Below are 19,136 nucleotides of genomic sequence, written 5' to 3' on the forward strand. Positions count from 1 at the left end.
GAAACAACCACTCCCTTTAGCGGCCATGATGGGTGTGGCTAAAGCATTGACCACACAGTAAACATGACGATCTTGTGATACAGGTTCACATTTCTGTCGGCGAAGAGGTACGAGATAGAAAAAAAACCCCAGAACATTTAAGGTAAAAAAAAATTAAACATACATCTGCGCTTGCATGACCTTTCTTTTAAATGGTAGTGTCCTTGTCAGGAAACCTCTTCTGTCATGGACTGATTTCTCCAGGATACTAGTGAGAGGAAGACGGGTGCTCGGATTTATTACATAGAAGGAGGCATCGAGGAAGTTAAATGCGGCTTTTTAATACTGTTGGAGATTAGATCGCCCTGTTTTGGAATAATGAACATGCATAGAAAGTCGCCGTAGTCGAATAAAATCCCCAAATGTTCGTACACTTCGTCGTCCTTATTAATCGGTAGATGTTGCAGTGAATTCGTCTTTCAAGACCAGATGAGCGAGGCTGTGGGTTTTATTTGAATGGCGGATTGCAGATTTCTGCGGCATTCAAGATGTGATTCACTGTATTGTTACCAGGGGGTACGTACAGTACCAAGTACAGATGGTGTGGTCTTCTGTATAGTTTAAGAAAGGTTGGTGTCGTCCTGGATTATAAACGACGGATTCCGTCCGTCATTGAACAGCACCGAAATTTTCTCTCAGAACAGTTAAGAGTAAAAGGTAGCCGACCTCAGGAGCTAACGGTCCTGCGAGTTACTGGTTCTGATCTGATGCGAGTTACTGGTTCTGATCTGATGTGAGTTACTGGTTCTGATCTGACCGGTTTGCTCACGGTCGGTGGGTGGTGGCGCCCAGTCAAAGCCGTGCACAAAACACCGCAGAGACCATTTCGTAAGAACAGATGTGTACATGCTTTGGAATTGTAATTGATTATTGGGAACCCGGCGCTGCATCGAATAAAATTTAACTCCCAGGTGCAAATTCGTTTAAGCAGGGGGCTTAGACTAAAGATGCAAAGGTTTTTCAATGCTTTAAATGAGCAGCTTTTATTGTCCCGTTGTATGAGCTGAAATCGTAGCGTCATTGCCAGTATGGACCATAATAAAAAAGGATCTGATAGTTAAAGGTTTATATTGACATGCATACATTTCCTAGCGGCTTTATCCAATACTGGGTTGAGTGGGAGTAGGAGCCTATCCCAGCATGCAGTGGGCCCAAGGCAGGGGACACCCTGAACGGGACGCCAGTCCGTCGTGGGGCACACACACACCCACACCAGGCACCAGGGCCAATGAACCTACCAGGGTGGCTCTAGAACGCGGCGGTTAACTAGGGCATCTGGAGGAAACCCATGCGAACACTGAGAGAACATGCAAGCTCCACACAGACAGCACCCCAGGAATTGAACCCAGGGCCCCAGCACTGTGGTGGCAGCAGAGGCACCACCTGTACCGTCCCTTATATGGATGTATCTAAAAAACAAAGTTGTCGGCAGTCGTGATTTGTCCTATGCAAGGCCTGATTGAGAATTTCTTTTCTCTTTGCCAGTGTAACAAGATCTTTGTCTCCCCCTGCTGCCTGCCGCCTCCTCCCCCCCCCCCCCCCCCAACTCCTTACTGCTCAGAGTACCCACCCTGAGAAAGAGCTGGGGGGACAGACAGCATGCCGCTCTTCTTCAGAAAGCGGAAGCCCAGCGAGGAGTCCAAGAAGAGGCTGGAGTATCAGCTGTGCCTGGTGAGACCGCCCGAGTCGGGCCCCCCCGTCTTCGCACCCACACTGCATCACAGCTGGGGCGGGGCAGGATCTGATCCTGTGCGTGCGTGCGTGCGTGCGTGTTGCACAGACAATTAATGCAGGGCACTGATCACAAGAAACAAAAAATTGCATCCTAGCAGTGCTTTGCAGATATTAACACCATTATTTCCTATGCTGCAGAGAAATCTGAAAACTGAGCAGATTGCACCAGGGCCGTGTCTGTGTTTGACCTTTGTCTTTGCGTCTGCAGTCCAAGGAAGTTGGAGCAGACGATATCCTGGACATCTCGGCATGCGAGCTGACAGAGGTGAGACTGCCCGGAGACGCGCACGCGCTGGAGGACAGTGGGGTGGGCGCTGTGCTTCTCTCACGCTGTGGGGGCATTAAGCGAGAGAGAGCTGGCTTCGCCATGAAAAACTAGCTTTGCGCAGAGCTGGACTCCCTCGTATAGGAGGTGTCATGGCAAAACAGGTGTAGATTATTAATAATAATGGCTTGCACTTAGATAGCGCTTTTCTGGACTCTCCACTCAAAGCGCTTTACAGGTCATGGGGATCCCCTCCACCACCACCAGTGTGCAGCCCCACCTGGATGATGCGCCAGTCCGCTCCCCACACACCAGCTCTCAGTGGGGAGGAGAGCAGAGTGATGAAGCCAGTTCAGAGAGGGGGGTTATTAGGAGGCCATGATTGATAAGGGCCAATGGGAGGTTTGGCCAGGAGTTACCCCGAACACCCCTACTCTTTTCAAGAAACGCCCTGGGATTTTTAATGACCACAGAGAGTCAGGACCTTGGTTTTACGTCTCACCCGAAGGAGGGCGCCTGTTTTACAGTATAGTGTCCCCATCACTATACTGGGGCATTAGGACCCACACAGACCGCAGGATGAGCGCCCCCTGCTGGCCCCACTAACACCTCTTCCAGCAGCAGCCTTAGTTTTTCCCAGGAGGTCTCCCATCCAGGTACTGGCCAGGCTCACAGCTGCTGAGCTCCAGTGGGGCTGCCAGCAGTGACTTACAGAGTAATATGGCTGCTGGCCAATTATTGCTGTTTCCAGAACTGTTTCTTTTTCTTTCTCCTTTGTTGGCTGCGTCTACATTAACATGGTGCAATTAAGATTGAACTGGGATATACCTCTGCATTGCGAAGTTACAGTACCTGGGGGGATAATGTATTTTCTTCTCTTTTTTTCTGGTCCACACACCAGGTTCCGGCCAGTGCCTTTTCCACATGCAAGGTTCTGCAGAAGAAGGTAGGACACACGAGTCTCTCTTTGTTGCCTGGGGAGGGAACAGGGAGTTGGGTTGTGCAGATGAGCTGTGGACTTGGCCCTCCTCCCTGGTGACCAGGGGGGTCAAAGGTCAAAGGTCAGCGTCTTCCAATCAGTCGAGTGGGACAGAGCACGCTCAGTGCGTTTTTTTTTGTTCCCCTGTTGTCTTTCAGGTGTTTATTCTTCATAGCAACCAGTTGAAATCCTTGGTGACTAAAGGCTGCAGCATCTCCTCCCTGGCCACCCTGAGGGTAGGTAAGGGCGTCGGGCTGGTGAGGTACCCAAGAGCTGGAGAGAAAAAAGGAATAAAGGAATCACTGCACATGACTGGTTCATCTCCTTCTCCAACCTATTCCTTTTATCTGGAATATGGAGAAGGCACTACATGCACCAGCCCCCAGAGAGTGTTAGAAAATAAGGAAATGTGTGCAAACTCCCGTTCTCTGTCCTCGATTAATCTTCAGCTGTGAATCAGCCGACATTTTGGGCCTGTCAGCCCTTGAACGGAGGACACGGATTTATGCAAATACACCTTATTCCTTCGCTGCCACTGGACTGCTTAAGATTCCCGTTGTGTCTTGGATCACAAATCTGAAGGCCCCTGCAAGTCCGGGGCTGCTGTGCTAATATGTCATAATAATAATAATAATAATAATAATAATAATAATAATAATAATAATAATTGCTTACACTTATATAGCGCTTTTCTGCACACTCCACTCAAAGCGCTTTAGAAGTAATGGGGATCCCCTCCACCACCACCAGTGTGCAGCCCCACCTGGATGATGCGCCAGTCCGCTCCCCACACACCAGCTCTCAGTGGGGAGGAGAGCAGAGTGATGGAGGAGGAGCCAGTTCAGAGATGGGGATTATTAGGAGGCCATGATTGGTAAAGGCCAGGGGGGAAATTTGGCCAGGACGCCGGGGTTACACCCCTACTCTTTTTCGAGAAACGCCCTGGGATTTTTAATGACCACAGAGAGTCAGGACCTCGGTTTTACGTCTCACCCGAAGGACGGTGCCCGTCACTATACTGGGGCATTAGGACCCAGATGGACCGTAGGGTGAGCGCCCTCACTAAAACCGTTGCCCTGCGAATCAGGAAGCTGACAGGCCAACCACATTCAGTCCAGCGGCTTCAAGCCCTTATTGCTCTGCCACCACTGTCTGTGCAAGGGGAGGTCTGGCTCTTTGCTGCTGCGCTGTGACTCACCTGTCTGTTCTCTGGGTCCCAGGTGCTAGATCTGCACGAGAACAAGCTGACATCGCTTCCTGATGAGATCGGGCAGCTGAAGGCACTCCAGGTCAGTGGGCCCTGACGGAAATCAATACAACCGTCGGTACATGGCAGGAGACTAACTGGCGGTTTTTCCATTCCAACAGGAAAAAACGTTTGCTTAATGTTTGAACGGCCAACGTAGCCTTACCATCAATACAAGCCCCACAGTTTAGTGACCCACTTATGAGGGACTAAAGTCACAAAGAAATAAGCAGATACAAAGTCTGAGAACTGTTGAAGGGGAACTGCAAGGCTAGTTTTATATTTCGGGGTTAGGAAAAACCAGCACTGAGGAGTGCATTTCACACCAAAATAGCAGCAACTTGTAAAAAAACCCCAATTTAGATCACAAAATAGATTCAATCTCCATGTCAGCGCAGCGCCATGTTCTGTGATTCAGAACCGAGGCAACATAACTTCTGGTGAGGCGACGCGGCCTTGTTATTGGAAACAAGCAGGCTTGTGAGTGAACTGTACCTCTTTTTATCCGGTAGACATATTGCTCTCGATTTCGATTGCCGGGAAATACTACTTAGTTGTTAACTCTGCCTGCAGATCACGTTGGAACATTTCTGCAGTGAAATGTCTGCTGCACAACCAATTTATTCGCTCGTTCATCACAGTGCATTAGTCATTACAGTGACTAGTGAGCAGGAAGGGCCTCACCAAGGAGGTGAAGCGGCCCTATGACACTGTAAACAAGCAGGCAGTGCTGTAGGACTCATGTCCCGTGTTATTCATATGGGACCGGTAGTGGGAGTTCTGGGCACACGAGGTCAGGCTGTCCCCTGTGTCTACCCCTCAGGTGCTCAACTTGGAGAGGAACCACCTCCATGCACTCCCAGAATCCATTGGGGACCTGCTCCAGCTGCAGACGCTCAATGTGAAAGGTGAGGGTTCAGAGGTCAAAGTCTGCTTCCGCTCTGCGGCTGTTTCTCGAGTGACGGACCTGACCCGTTTGACGGTCCTTTATTTCCGGCTGTGCAAAAGCAAAAAATAGTCGCGCGTGTTACGGGCTCGGCCCGAGAGGTTTATGGCAGTCAGTGCAGGAGAGCTTTGTCGCCCCAGGGAACGCCCTGACTGAGCTACCGTCCACGGTGGGCTGGATGGGCAGCCTGCGCACCCTGGACATCAGCGAGAACAACGTGACAAGACTCCCCACTGCTCTGGCCAAAATCCGCACTTTGGAGGTGAGGAGGAGGAGGAGGAGGGATGGGAGGGGACAGGGAGAGGGAGGGGAAGGAAGGGGAGGGATGGGAGGGGAGGGGGTGGGATGGGAGGTAGGGGAAGGGAGGGGAGGGGAGAGGGTGGAGGGTCGTGAAGTGACCACTGGGATTGGAACTTTTGGACTGGGATTGGATTGCCAGTTCAACCGCATCGCCTCTTTCCCCGAGCCGGAAAAGGCTGGGGGCGGGATTTGTTCCCTGCGAGCATTCATCGGTTAACGGGGGGGGGCGTTCCTCTCCTGTCCGGCAGTGTCTGACCCTGGACGCGGCGTCCATGACCTTCCCACCCTCCGCCGTGTGCGCCGCCGGCACCGAGGCCACGCAGCGCTTCCTCTGCGCAGGTGAGAGCGAGGGGACGGGGGACGGGGGGGTCCCCACCACGCCAGCCTGCCGTCTCCCAGTGTCACCAGCAGGGGGCAGGCAGGGCTGTCTGACCTCATGGCCCCTGGCCTGTCTTCTTCTCCAGAGCTGGGGATGGAGTACTGCCCCCCGTCCCAGTACCTGCTGCCCGTGCTGGAGAGCGAGGGGGGGGTCCCGTCCGGTGACTGCGTGGATGGAGAGGTCACCCCACACGCCGACATTGCCTGGGAGGTATGGACACCCCCGCTGGCAGGAGTAGCAGGGTCAAACTGGGTGTCCTGTCTGGGCTTGAACAACCCTGCAGCTCCCCCGTTTCTCACTCCTTCCCCTGGGGGGAGTGGGGCCCTTCCTATATGAGACTCACTCTGGGATGAAAAGCCAGCAGCCAGGTCACCCTGTAACTCACAACTGGCAGCCCCACTGGAGCTCAGCAGGTGTGAACCTGGCCAGTACCTGGGTGGGAGACCTCCTGGGAAAAACTGAGGTTGCTGCTGGAAGAGGTGTTAGTGGGGCCAGTAGGGGGCGCTCACCCTGTGGTCTGTGTGGGTCCTAAAGCCCCAGTATAGACCGGGGACACTATACTGTAAACAGGCGCCTTGCTTCCGATGAGACATAAAACCGAGGTCCTGACTCTCTGTGGTCATTAAAAATTTCCCCCTGACCTTTACCAGTCATGGCCTCCTAATAATCCCCATCTCTGGACTGGCTCCGTCACTTTGCTCTCCTCCCCACTGAGAGCTGGTGTGTGGGGAGCGGACTGGCGCATCATCCAGGTGGGGCTGCACACTGGTGGTGGAGGGGAGTCCCCATTACCTGTAAAGCGCTTTGAGTGGGGTGTCCAGAAAAGTGCTATATAAGTGTAAGCAATTTTTATTATTATTACACATGTAAATGAGGAGCCCAGCCCTGGCAACACTGACAGGCAATCGCCAGGATGCCGAACAGAGCAGCTTGCAGTCAAGGTACTTAGAGAACCTGCAGGGGGCAGGAGTGCATCTCTAGACAGGACAGGCCCACAGCTGAAGTATTTTAAGGTCTGAGGAGCATCTCTGATTGGGGAGGGTTGGAAGATGAACAAGTACAATAGAGAACTCGGCTCGTCCATTGGTATAAACGCTGTTTCTTCTCCAACTTTCTTTTGCAGAATAAGTTCCAGGATTATGAGAAGAGAAAGGTAAAATTGCCCTTTTAGTTCCTTGTTCTTGTACAGTTTTCCTGCTGGCCTCCTCCATGTCCCGGATACAGATGAGAGGAGGACATCTCTAACCCTAGCGCTCTGTAGAGCTATAGCAAGCAATCTTCTTGGAACTTCCCCTCTGGAAAGGGACAATTTACAGCAGCTGATCCAGCGTGTCTTTGTCAGTTTGGGAGCTCCTGGCCCTTACCCTTGTGAGCTCAGGATCAGCATGCAGACTCCACACAGACGGGCCGCCAATCTCTCTCGCTCTGTGTGTTCGTCAGTTAGTCAGTTCCCATGTGTATCTCAGTGGACAGGGGCATGAAGGTAGGGGGGTGTTCGTCTGTCACCCTCAGAGCCTTCTGCCCCCGTCTAACCCTGTGTGTCAATCTCCTTCCCCTTTTCTCCAGTCCCAATTCTGTTTCGACGTGCTCTCGTGGATGCACATTTCCGAAATCTATGTTGGACATCGTAAAAAAGGGACGCATTCGAAAACTAGACGAATGGGAACTTAATTGGGACGTGACTTGCCAGCCTCTTCCGTTCCCCTTCCCCGTGAGCCTGGCGTGATCGCCGTGTCCGCGAGCTGCTTCCTCGGGGCAGCCCCCCCTCCCCCTGACCCTGCCCCGCCGTGTCTCTCTCTCTCAGGAGCGGAAGCAGATGGAGAAGCTGGAGTTCGAACGCCGACTGGAGGAGGAGCAGCGGGAACAGACCGAGCTGGTGCTGCAGAACAGCTCCCGCAAGGAGGACATGCTGCAGTCGGTCAGACAGGTGATGAGCAGCGGATGTCGGGGTCGGATCGGGCCTTATTTGCAAAACCACTGATGGTTATGATGCCCCCTGGAGCCATCTTGGTGAACTGGCCTATAACTCACAGCTGGCAGCCCCACTGGAGCTCAGCAGGCATGAGCCTGGCCAGTACCTGGATGGGAGACCTCCTGGGAAAAAACTAAGGCGTGTTAGTGGGACCAGTAGGGGGCGCTCGCCCTGCAGTTTGTGTGGTTCCTAATGCCCCAGTATAGTGATGGGGACACTATACTGTAAAAAGACGCCATCCTTCAGATGAAACTTAAAACCGAGGTCCTGACTCTCTGTGGTCATTAAAAATCCCAGAAAATGACATTTCTCAAAAAAAAAAAAATTCCCATTAGCCCTTACCAATCATGGCCTCCTAATAATCCCCATCTCTGAACTGGCTCCATCACTTTGCTCTCCTCCCCACTGAGAGCTGGTGTGTGGGGGGAGCAGACTGGTGCATCATCCAGGTGGGGCTGCACACTGGTGGTGGTAGTGGGATTCCCCAGGACCTGTAAAGTGGTTTGAGTGGAGAGTGCAGAAAAGCACTATATAAGTGTTAGGGATTATTATTATAATTATTATTAATCTGAACCCACAGGAGCAGCAGCGGCTGGAACAGGGGCTCTGGCACCAGCAGAAGGCTCTGGAAGTGGACCGGCAGCGCCTGCTGGCGCAGGTGAGACTGGCTGAGTCGAGCGTCACGGGGCGCATCACCAGGCTGCTGCTGGAGAACAAGAGGTGAGCGGCGCGGGGGGGCGGTGGTGGTGGTGGGTGGGGTGCGCTCGGCCCACGCTGCAGAGGAACGATGATGCTCTTCCACTCAAACTGGGGTCTCCATCCCTGGTGCTTGAGAGCCTCGTTTGGCCTGGTGTTAGATTAGCAGTCCCTAAAGGCCTGAGGAAATGAATGACAGCCGATGGCGGCCGACATGTTCAATTAAGCGATTTAGAGATCGTCTGGATCAAAACTCTGAATATCCTGCAGCTCTCGTGGATCAGTGCTCCCTTCATTGAAATATTGAGCTAGCCCTTAAGTAACCGACTCCTAAAGTCCACAGGAAATTAAACCCCGGCCGATTACAGGCAGCATGTTCGATTGGGCAGTTTAGAGAATATTACTGTTTTACAGTTGCTTAAATGAGTGTTCTTAATCAAGGCTGGGGTGCCCTGTGTGAACCTCCAGGACTAGGGTCCTGCAATTAAAGATCAGCTTTTTGGTCTGGATATTGGAGACATGGCTCAATCCCCCGGACGCGTGCCACTTCCTGTGTTTCAGGCAGAGGAAGAGCGCGGAGTTTCTGCAGGCCCTGGAGGAAGACCGGTGAGTGATGGTCTCTCACTTCGCCGCTTCGGGTGGCGGCCAAGGAAGTGGATCAAAAATGACAGGAAGGGGTCGGCTGGTTACCTGCTCTGCTTGATTGACACCGGCTTTTCACCGGCTTTGGCAGGATGCGCGTGGAGCGCCTGATGGCCATCACGCAGGAAGAGGCGGAGTCTCTGCGCAGGAAGGAAGTGGCAGGTGAGAGGGGGGGGAGGGGGAATGCAGGAGCAGGATTCTGATATGGAAGTGGCGTGCTTGGTATTGGAACAAAGAAGCCGCTTGACTTGAATTGAGCTTATGCTCCCAGACGACCACCGATCTCTCTCCTGCGCTTCACCAAGTCGATGTAACCTAAATCCCGCACGGATGATTCTGTTGGCATGATATCGTTCTGATCTCAAGCGTGGCCAGAGCAGAGTCCACACCCTGTGGATGCATGCGTGATGGGCACGTCCTTGGAAAATGATGAACGGAAAATGCAAGCCGCTGTCTCCTCCCCTTCCCCATCTGTCCAGCGGCCATGCAGAAGATGCTGTCGGAGAGCTGCTCCCTCAGGATGATCCAGGAAGTGTGCGAGGCTCGCCGGAGGACGCTGGTGTCCGAGACCTGCAGCAGGTGAGAAGGAAGGATTCGGGGAATGGGGGTTGGGCGAATTTCACAACGGATCCGTTGGAACCCTGGGATCGATCCGGGAGAGGCGAACCACAAGCGGGGACTGGAGTGCCCAGGGGCCTCGGGGGACGTGGATTGCGATAATTAAGAGCGCAGGAGCCCGCCGGAAGGGAGGTCTGTGACTCAGCGATTCCTTCCTCTCTTGCTCCGCAGCCTGGAGTCCCTGGACAGGAAGTTCGAACAGGTGCTGTCACTCCAGCAGCTGGACAAAAACAGAGCCATCAGCCACATCCTGCAGGAGGTAAGCTCCCCGTCCCTGCCAGCATCTAAACCAGGCCACTCACTCGCCCTGAGTGCTGAAGCTAGCACTCGCATGCCCTGCTATGTGGTGGGTTTAATGTCCCACAACATAGGATTCATAGAGATTACAGAACATATTCCATTTCAGCAGCTGTAGGGGCACCCCAACTGGCTGTCAACCCCCCTTGCTTCACGTGGGGTGATTGCTACCCTGCAAACTGCCTCCAAACCATCAACCAAGTGGGACTGCACACTGGTGGTGGTAGTGGGATTCCTCATTACCTGTAAAGCGCTTTGAGTGGAGTGCCCAGAAAATCACTATATAAGTTATCATGAATTATTATTATTGCTTTTGTTATGAAACCTGAAGGTTTAACAGTTTCCACAGAGGCATCATAGCTATAAAATTATATACCTTACCTATATACCTAAAGGCAACATAACTGAAGGTAGGTGAAAGAGTGCATATTTGGTCATCTTCCAGACTCTCTGACCTCTGTTCTCAAATGATATCATACCCAAGAATGCTTGCTCCTGCTGTCTGTCTGGGTCACAGTGCTTCTTAATTCTTTCTCTTGTAAGTCACGGATTCGTACCTCGCAGCCCAAATTTACACCCGTTTGTTGTACGTGTTCCCCCTGGGTCTGGGAAACAGCTGCTACAGGTACTGAAGACGTGCGAACGTTAATATGGGATGACCACCTTTCTGTTTGTGTGCAAACTTTCCAACTAACTGGTCTGCTCTGTCTCCCAAGATGAGCTCAAAGCATACCACACCTCTCCGATGACTCTTCGATGGCAGCTGTAGTTTAGCTACGCCAGTACACAAATGCTGCACATCTAAATCCAAAGGAAAACCTGTCCCTGTGTTTATATACGCTTGTTGCTAAGTTAGGACAGGTGTTGTCACAGTAAGCACTTCCAACTCCTCCGAGAGGAAAAGGAGAGAACCTGCTTTTTCCAGCCAGGACAGCCAACGCAGGACACACAGGTCACCCGCCTGTTGATCTCGCAGGGGCAGGCCGTTTCCGTGCTGTGAAAATGCGCTCTTTGTCTCCCCCCGCAGGAGGAGATGCAGAAGGCAGCGTTTGAGACACTGCAGCTTCAGAAGGACAGCATGCACTGCTTCCTGCGGAATCAGGTGGGCGTGGTCACACACCGGCTCCCAATCGCACGCGAGGTGCAGGTGGAGTTTTACTACCCTCCTCCCACAATACACCTTACCCCCCAATAGGAGCGAAGGGGTGGGGTCAAAGAGCATTCCCATATGCGTCTCCAACAGTATTTAACGTCACATGCAAGATAGTCTTGAGCGACGGGAATCAACATTTGACATGAAAAAGACGGCGTTCCTTTTTAGCAGTACGGATTTGGCCAACCCTGTGTCTAATTAGAAACGTTCTGCATCAGTGTACTCTATATTTACATTTGGCATCCTAGATGTTCAATTTCCAGTATCCCCTACTCCAGTCTTCTACATTCAATCTGTGAGCATAACAGTCACTGTAATCACAATCTTTACAGTTGAGTTCTGGGGGCTGTGTGTAACTAACAGCAGCCCATAAGCACATTTACACTGTTAGGAAGGGTGAAAGTCTCACCTGTATGGTGGATTTTGGAAGCTGTCGGATGTTGGATGGGGCTGTGACTTGAGCGTACCGAAACTCATGAACCATGCTCATCCTCGGTCTTCTGCTAAGAGCGGCATCCTGACGAGACTCTCGCCTCCAGCCATCATTCACTGACGTTTTCGGTTTCGTTGTTGAGTGTCCCCGCTTTGTGAACCGACACATTTTTTTTTGCATTCCATCCGCTCCCCAGTCAGCCAATCCCCCCTGTCCCTTTCTTCCGATGAGCTTCCTCTGTGGCCAGGAAGAGATATCCCGGGTGCTGTGTACTGTAGAAACTGTAGACACAGGGTCTTGATTGTGCATTTCCCCTGGGGTCACAGTGCAGCGTACCACTGTGAAACGTTGCCCCCTATTGGCCATGATGTGTTACTGCAAGAAAAACACCAACCCTGTTCTTAGGTGTGCAGTTCCTGTTCAATACATAATCAATTAATTGGATTCTAAACGAGGATGCATACAATAAAATAGTTTATATTGTTGTATTTGGTTTGTAGCTTTAAGTTTTCACAGTAGTTAGGGGCTTGCTTTTTATATAGATCACAGAACAATTGTGCTTTAGATTTAAAAAACAAAACAAAACCAGAATTTAATGGCTAAAAGAAAGAAAAATACCTTTTTTTCTGGTGTTTTACTGAGTGAAACTGATATTAAAAATCTGCTGTGACAGCACACCCCAATGTCAGTGCTTACAGTTCACACACTGTATTTTCATGTTTCTAGATTAGGTTAATAGAAGCTGAGTTAATGCAGTTGACAAAGCTGGAGGTTAAGAGGCGAGATCTGGACACTGAGAATATGCAGGTACGTTCTTGACCAATAACAGAAATTGTTGCCGGGCAGAGGACTAGGGGCAGAAGTAGTGCGCATGACTGACAGCTAAGAGCACCAATCAGAAGACTAGAGCTTTTCCGCAGTTCTGCCCAGGCAGCACATGCTACTTCCTGTACCCAGAGTGCTCCGTGTTCTCTGGGATCGGGAGAAGCAGGAGTAGTGCCAGGAGGAATTGTCAGTTCTGGCCTAGGGAATTCAGGGAATGGGAGCTGGACTCACAAAGGCCAAGGCATGTATTCCCATCTAGAACTGTCATTGCTTGTTTAATTTTGACTTCTGAACATGAAACAGTTGCCACGTGTTCTGACTCATGACTTTTAGTTACTTTTTAACAACGACTTTGATGTAAAGAAGCCTTTCAGAGTTAGAGCACTGGCTGTAAAATATGAAAAAGACAGTGTAAAAGTAATGGATGGGTATTCCTACAGATACCCGTCCTAGGTTTATACACCTGGCCCAGGTATGACAGAAGAGGACATAAGAGAGCATCTTGTTTACTTCTGATGTCATATTTTTCAGATTATTGCAGGATTGTCCATTTTTAATTTTTTGAACATTTACTCCTTTCTTCTCTCCACTCTCTATTTTTATATTGTTAATATGCTCCGCTTCTGTGACATCACTCTCTCCCTTGTTCCTCCTCTGTGACATCACTCTATCCCTTGTTCCTCCTCTGTGACATCACTCTCTCCCTTGTTCCTCCTCTCTGACATCACTCTCTCCCTTGTTCCTCCTCTGTGACATCACTATCCCTTGTTCCTCCTCTCACTGTGCCTCACCCTCCCCAATGGAACACGCCACGTTCAGCCCATCTTTCCGGGTCACCTCAGCCCCTTGGAGCAACACAGCACAGAAGAATATTAATTACGATACCAATACCTGTGTGTGTCCTGGCTCCTGTTTCAGTAGTCTTGCATGTGTACGAGTACAGCATGCTGTGTGTGTTTTCCCAATCACCTGTGCACTGAACAATGAACAGAATGTTAGCAGCAACAGAAATACAGTCAGTTGTCAGTAAGTTACACTGGAGAAATACTCACGCCCCTTTTGATCTTGCAGAAGAGAGCTCAGGCAGTAAATAACAAGCGTGCCCTTACCTTTCTAGCAGTGAACCATAACTGTAAGAGTTGATCATCTCTGCAGAGTGATACCTGACTAGGACACAAGAGAACACACTCCCCCAGTGTAACACTGTCCCCTGAACCCAGAGACAGACTTGCCCGGTTTGATCTATCCCTCTCGTTCAGTACGGACACACCCCTTTCTCACTCTCTAGCTCTGTCTGTATCTGTGTGTGTTTGTGGGATCATGGGAGTATGGAATGGATTGTGGGAGTCAGGAACAAGCTGCCTAGCCCTGTGGTTGAAGCTGGGACCCTGGCTTCCTTCAAGAAACAGCTGGATGTGATCCTGGGATCATATAGCTACTAACCTTACCAAAACAGGCCCTGCGGCCTCCTCATGTTGTAGACTCTTGTGTCCTAATGTTTTCATTGGCCCATGTGGGCCCCGCCTGTGACCTGTCTGTCTCTGTGTGCCCAGGAGGTGCTGAGTGAACAGCGCAGTGCGCTCAGTGATCTCCTGCAGCAGCTGCTCAAGCAGAGGGACCAGCGTGAGACCGAACTGCGGCAGCTTCTGGTGAGCGAGGAGGGGGCGGAGTCTCGTGGCTCAGGGGGTGGGGTCAGTGGCGGGGGGGGGGGAGGAGTCTGGGCTGTGGACAAGCAGGGCTGAGCTACAGAGGGGGAGGAGCCAGTGTTTACGGGAGGTGGGATCAGTAAGGTTTTGTTTTTGTTTTCCCCCCTCTGGAATCAGCAGGTATGTTTCTTTCAAAGCCCAGTTTTGGCGTTGCTAGTGCAGGTTCCCCTTTCAGCTCGAGGGGGGCAATGAGAACAGCAGATACACGGTGTCGAGCTGTACACCCTGCACGCTTTGCAGTGCCTTGCGGGGAACATCAGTGTGCATTGCAGAAGCAGTGTCTCTGCTTCTGCTGCTCGCCCTCTCACAAAAATCTGGAAAGTTGCAGGGGTCACTGATGCAAGGGAATCTTTAAAAACTTTAGCCGGTGCAGCTCCAGTGGTACTGGGCCATTAGTGTGTCACCGCAAGGGGAATGTCAGGATCTGGCAGGCAGTACTAAGACTGCAGGGCACGACCTGAAAGGAAGGATCTTGTTTTAAAGATGCATTGGTCTGAAGAGGCAGAACGGGTGTGGTGCACAGGCACTGGGGGGGGGGGCTGTTTGGGGTCCAAGAGGAGCTAGAGCAGGCCTTCAAGGAAAGAGTGGGCAACTGGACCATGCATGGTCACAACGCGGCAGGGAGTGGCGCCGGCTATAACGTCTTCCTAATCCCATCCCCCCCCCGTGTCCCAGGTGGAGATGGAGCTGAAGAGCGAAGCCACGCAGGAGAATTACTGGCTCATCCAGTACCAGAGACTCCTGGATGCCAAACCGCTGTCTCTCCGCATGCAGGCAAGGCCCATCTCTTCCTCCCTTTCTCCCCCGCGCCCCCCCCTCTCCCTCCCCTCTCTAACTCCTGCTCCTACCTCTCTCCCGAAGGAGGCCGGGGTGGAGCAGGATCTGGTGGACCTGCTCTGCAAGCTCTCCGCCCAGCAGTACCTGCCCTTGCTGGCCCACCACCGCGTGACCGCGGAGACGCTGCGCCACATGACCCCCGCGGACCTGCAGAAGGTGCGGATCCGCTTGAGGGGCGGCGCGTGGGCATGTCGCACCCGAATGGGTGCAGGAAACACGGCTCGTACCAGGGCGAGCGTGGGGCTGAGTGAATTGCGTCTGGCGAGGAGCGGTGTCGGTGTGTGGTATTGAGAGTGCTCCTGTCACCTGCTCTCTCTCCCTGTGTGCAGATGGGCATCAGTGAAATGGGGATACAGAAGGCACTGCTGAACTGGGCTAAGGATCAGGCAGGAGCGCCCACTGCAGGTACTGTAGGACTGACCCCCCTCCTCTGTGCAGCGTTCTTAAAGCAACGTGGGGCTTAAAGGGGAACTACAGCCCCTATTCCCCCACACTGGTGATCAGATCTCAGCAACCAAACAAATGGACAGTATTGCACAATTTGACAACATTTCCCAATCAAGTGGAACCTTGTGAAAGTGCTGGATAGCCACCCTGTTGTTGCAGGCAGAGGGCGAACCCCCTGTTCATGCCACGCCCTTCCTGCTCGCTAGTTGCTGTAAGCAAACAAGAATCCAGATCTCCCAACAACGCGAATTCTTATGAGTGTATTTTAGTTGTCTGGCACGTTGCTCTTTTGAATGGGAAAAAGCATGTTTACAGTGCAATAGGGCTGCTTTAGCATCATCATCAGCAGTTTTGTTGCCTCGTTCTGAAGCGCAGACAATAATCAATCAGGCAATATTGCAGCTGCACTTGCATGCAAACTTTGCCTCTTTTGTTAGTTTCATTGTGGTTTGAAATGTACTTCATCTTTGCCGTTTCATTCTAACCCCGAAATGTGAAAAATAGCGTTGCTGTTCCCCTTCAAGGAAAGAGTTTGCATTGAGGAGTGCATTTCACACCACAATAAAAGTAAAATGGGCACAGGAACTTGTCGAACCTCCGATTTACATCACAAAAAAAAAGACGAAATTTCCAGGTCTGCACAGCACCATATTCCGTGACTCGAGAACGAGGAGACCAAACTTCTAGTGAGGTAACATAGCCATATGATACTGTAGTTCATGTGGGGAGTTGCGTCAGCCGAGCTAATAATAATAATAAATAATAATAATAATAATAATAAGCCGAGCCATGTGATCGCTCTACAGCTGCGAAAACGTGACACATCTTGGTCTTTAACCAAATCTGCAACGTGAAGATCAGAGTTTTGTTCTTGCTCTCTCCTTACAGGCCCATACAAAGATGCACAAAAGGAAGAGGTAGCAGAGCCCTCAGTGCCCAGTTCCCCAGAGGTCCCCAGCCCCCCACCGTCCCCAGAAATATTGGTTCCTAGTGCTCCCAGTCTGGATGGGAGCTCGGAGTGCGTGGTGTGTATGGAGAAGGAGGTAAGGCTCTTGGGAGGAATCGCGGGAGAGATTCCGTCTCCAGGTGGGTGGATACAGTCTGGGCTGACGTGCGTTTCCCTCTCTCTCTCCCTCTCAGTCGCAGACCATCTTCCTGCCCTGTGGTCACGTCTGCTGCTGCCAGGGATGCAGCGACGTTCTGCTCTCCTGCCCGCTGTGCCGCGGCGAGATCGCCCAGCGCGTCCGCATCTACCGCGGCTAGGGGGGAGGGGGGGGCTGCGCCACCCTCCACGCCCGCCTGGAGCTCTGCCCCCGCCCTCTCCCTCGCTGTGCACGTTTCACGCTTCGTGTGTCGCCCGACCAAAGCACTTGTACGTCCAGGGGTGGGAGGGGCCAGGAAGCAGGAAGTAGTGGAAGCTGTGCTGGTGCAGTAGGGCCGGTTTTCTCCTCGCCCCCTGGACTCCTCCCAGTGAGGCTCCTCTGCGTCTTCCAGCAAGCTCTTTCCCACCTGGCCTTTAACACAGGGGTGTCAAACCCACCTCCTGGAGGGCCTAGAGTCCAGTTAGCGCATCTTCCAACCTGAGTGGTCAATTAAACTTATTGTCTTACACTTCGGGGGTGAGCACCGCTGCCTGACAGCACTGGGACCTCAAGTAGAGGTCTGCACAGGCACGAAATCGAATCCCGTACGCAAGACCTTGAGACCCGACCGAGCCCGACTGGTACTGCCAAATTTGGAACCCGATCACTCCCCGAGCGAGTGGACACACATGCACGCATGGAGAGGGATCCTCACAGACGCGGTTTTACGGTGCTTTGCTCGGCTGCGTTGCGCCGGAGCTGGTGAGACAGAAAAACGCCGTTGCCGCCGGGCCCCGACTCATGGGGCATTTCGAGAAGTTCTCCCCTTGCGAGTTTTCGTTTCATTTCATCCACTGCGAACGGTGAGCTAGGTGGGCTCTGTGACACACAAGAGAGCGAGCGCGCAAAACGAGTTACAGATTTCTTCGAATAAAAAATACACGTAAAACAATAATTCGTCATTCGAAAACAAAGCCGAACCCGGCCCCGAAGCCCGAAGTTGTACATGAAAAACCGACCCAAAACCCCAATACTTTGTCAGGCCCCGTCGGGCTCGGGTCAGGTAGCAGAGCTCTAACCCCAAGTTCAGTTCCGGATGTGGCGGGGGGTGCTGTCTGTGTGGAGCTTGCATGTTCTCCCTGTGTTCATGTTCTCCCTGGTTTCCTACCACAGGCCAAAGATACGCTGGTAGGGGAACTGGCTCCTGGGAAAAGCTGGCCCTGGCGGGAGTGCGTGTGTGTGTGTGTGTTTGTGTCTGTGTGGCCTCTGATGGACTGGGGTCCCATCCAGGGCGTCCCCCATTTTCTGTCCACTGCTCGCCGGGATAGGCTCTGGCTCCCCCCAACGACCCCAAGACGGATGAAGTGTCTAGAAAATCGACCATCTTAGACCCCTACAGGACGTTACTAAAGATCATTTACAGACGATGACTCAAAACGTTCAGAGCCAGGTTATAAGTAGGACACTACTACCGTTAATTTACCTGACCCGCTGTCGGACCAAGAGCTCAGGTTGGGGAAAAAAAACCAAACACGAGAGACTCCAGGACCAGAATCCAATACTCCTGTTTTTAAGGTGCACCATGGAATTGCAGATGGAATGTTTCCAAATCCTGGCCTGACGCACATGATGTGCAGGAGGAGGTACAGTAGCCTTTCAGCAAAGTGCCCTTATTTATCGCCATTTTTTGCCTTGAATCCTGCATGGTTTCTGTTACTACACATGTACATGTACTGTATACAATCGCAGCATAAGGCACTGTCATTGTGATGTTAAATTAAAGATGCAAGTGACGTTGATGGCATCAGCCCAGAACGCTTTGTCGAACAGTTGTGCTTTTAAGTCACACACCCCCTTGGGTGTTGGCGTAGTTGAAACTCAAAGGGATTTTCAATGCAAAGGTGTCCTGCTGTAACCTTCCCTTTACCACATAAGACAAAATGCTGCGAGGCTGTAGGGGCAGAATGTGAATTGTTTCAAGCCGAATTTTGACACCTCATGTGATTGTATTTGTCATGCCTGTTCTTCTATATAAATAATGATATGACTACTATGCTTGGTGTCCACAGTTCTTGCCAGATTCCCAGAAACAATTTAAAATCCATCCTCTCTTGCGACACAACTACAGTATTTCAACACGCCCACTGTTACAAAACCTGGGACGGCCAGTCTTTTTTTAATAGAAGCCAAGAATTTCAAAGGCTGTGCCCTGTGCGTAATATCAGTAACCCACGTGATGATGGTCTTGCTGGCAGTCTTGGTGTGTTGTGTAATTAGCAGTTGGTATCTGCAGGGCGAGAGGTTTTCTAGGCTTCTGTAAGATGCGGCCATGCTTGCAGTTTGGAAATCGCTGGCCTAACTGAATGGCACGCGAGTTCATGAAATGATCCCAATGAAAGATCAAAAAAGCAGGAACTTTTGTCTGACTTCATACCTCCCGAAGCCCATTTCTGGGCACCGATTTCGTCCCAACCCTAACCGGAGGGCTGGGGGGCAGGTGAAAGATTTGTGCGGACAAAAGGAAGGAGTTGGTTGGAAAT

The 19,136-nt window shown here is 51.7% G+C and overlaps 1 protein-coding gene across 2 annotated transcripts; it reads left to right on the top strand.

Annotated features, from left to right (window-relative positions):
- The first annotated feature begins 17 nt into the window (after window positions 1-17).
- Window positions 18-18,649, top strand: lrsam1 (leucine rich repeat and sterile alpha motif containing 1). Of its 2 annotated transcripts, none has more exons than XM_088615086.1 (25): window positions 18-142; window positions 1,525-1,710; window positions 1,982-2,038; window positions 2,940-2,984; window positions 3,176-3,253; window positions 4,238-4,306; window positions 5,087-5,171; window positions 5,350-5,471; window positions 5,758-5,848; window positions 5,974-6,098; window positions 7,012-7,041; window positions 7,693-7,815; window positions 8,441-8,580; window positions 9,118-9,162; window positions 9,290-9,360; window positions 9,678-9,777; window positions 9,988-10,075; window positions 11,141-11,215; window positions 12,426-12,506; window positions 14,078-14,173; window positions 14,906-15,004; window positions 15,092-15,223; window positions 15,397-15,472; window positions 16,403-16,557; window positions 16,655-18,649. In XM_088615086.1, the coding sequence occupies exons 2-25, from the start codon at window positions 1,639-1,641 to the stop codon at window positions 16,775-16,777; spliced, it is 2,178 nt and encodes a 725-aa protein (XP_088471212.1). In that variant the 5' UTR covers window positions 18-142; window positions 1,525-1,638; the 3' UTR covers window positions 16,778-18,649. The 2 variants fall into 2 exon arrangements, with proteins under 2 accessions (XP_088471212.1, XP_088471213.1); XM_088615087.1 differs by having other exon boundaries at window positions 25-142; window positions 1,601-1,710.
- The last annotated feature ends 487 nt before the right edge of the window (window positions 18,650-19,136 follow it).

The sequence above is a fragment of the Lepisosteus platostomus genome, chromosome 21 (assembly GCF_059453375.1).
Source record: "Lepisosteus platostomus isolate fLepPlt1 chromosome 21, fLepPlt1.hap1, whole genome shotgun sequence".
Lineage (NCBI taxonomy): Eukaryota > Metazoa > Chordata > Actinopteri > Semionotiformes > Lepisosteidae > Lepisosteus > Lepisosteus platostomus.

What these genes read in the sequence shown, in the direction of transcription:
- lrsam1 (XM_088615086.1), top strand. Translation starts at nt 1,639, where the DNA reads ATGCCGCTCTTCTTCAGAAAGCGGAAGCCCAGCGAGGAGTCCAAGAAG. An exon ending in TGGAGTATCAGCTGTGCCTG is followed by an intron (nt 1,711 to 1,981) that starts GTGAGACCGCCC and finishes TTGCGTCTGCAG; the next exon opens with TCCAAGGAAGTTGGAGCAGA. An exon ending in CCCCCGCGGACCTGCAGAAG is followed by an intron (nt 15,224 to 15,396) that starts GTGCGGATCCGC and finishes CCCTGTGTGCAG; the next exon opens with ATGGGCATCAGTGAAATGGG.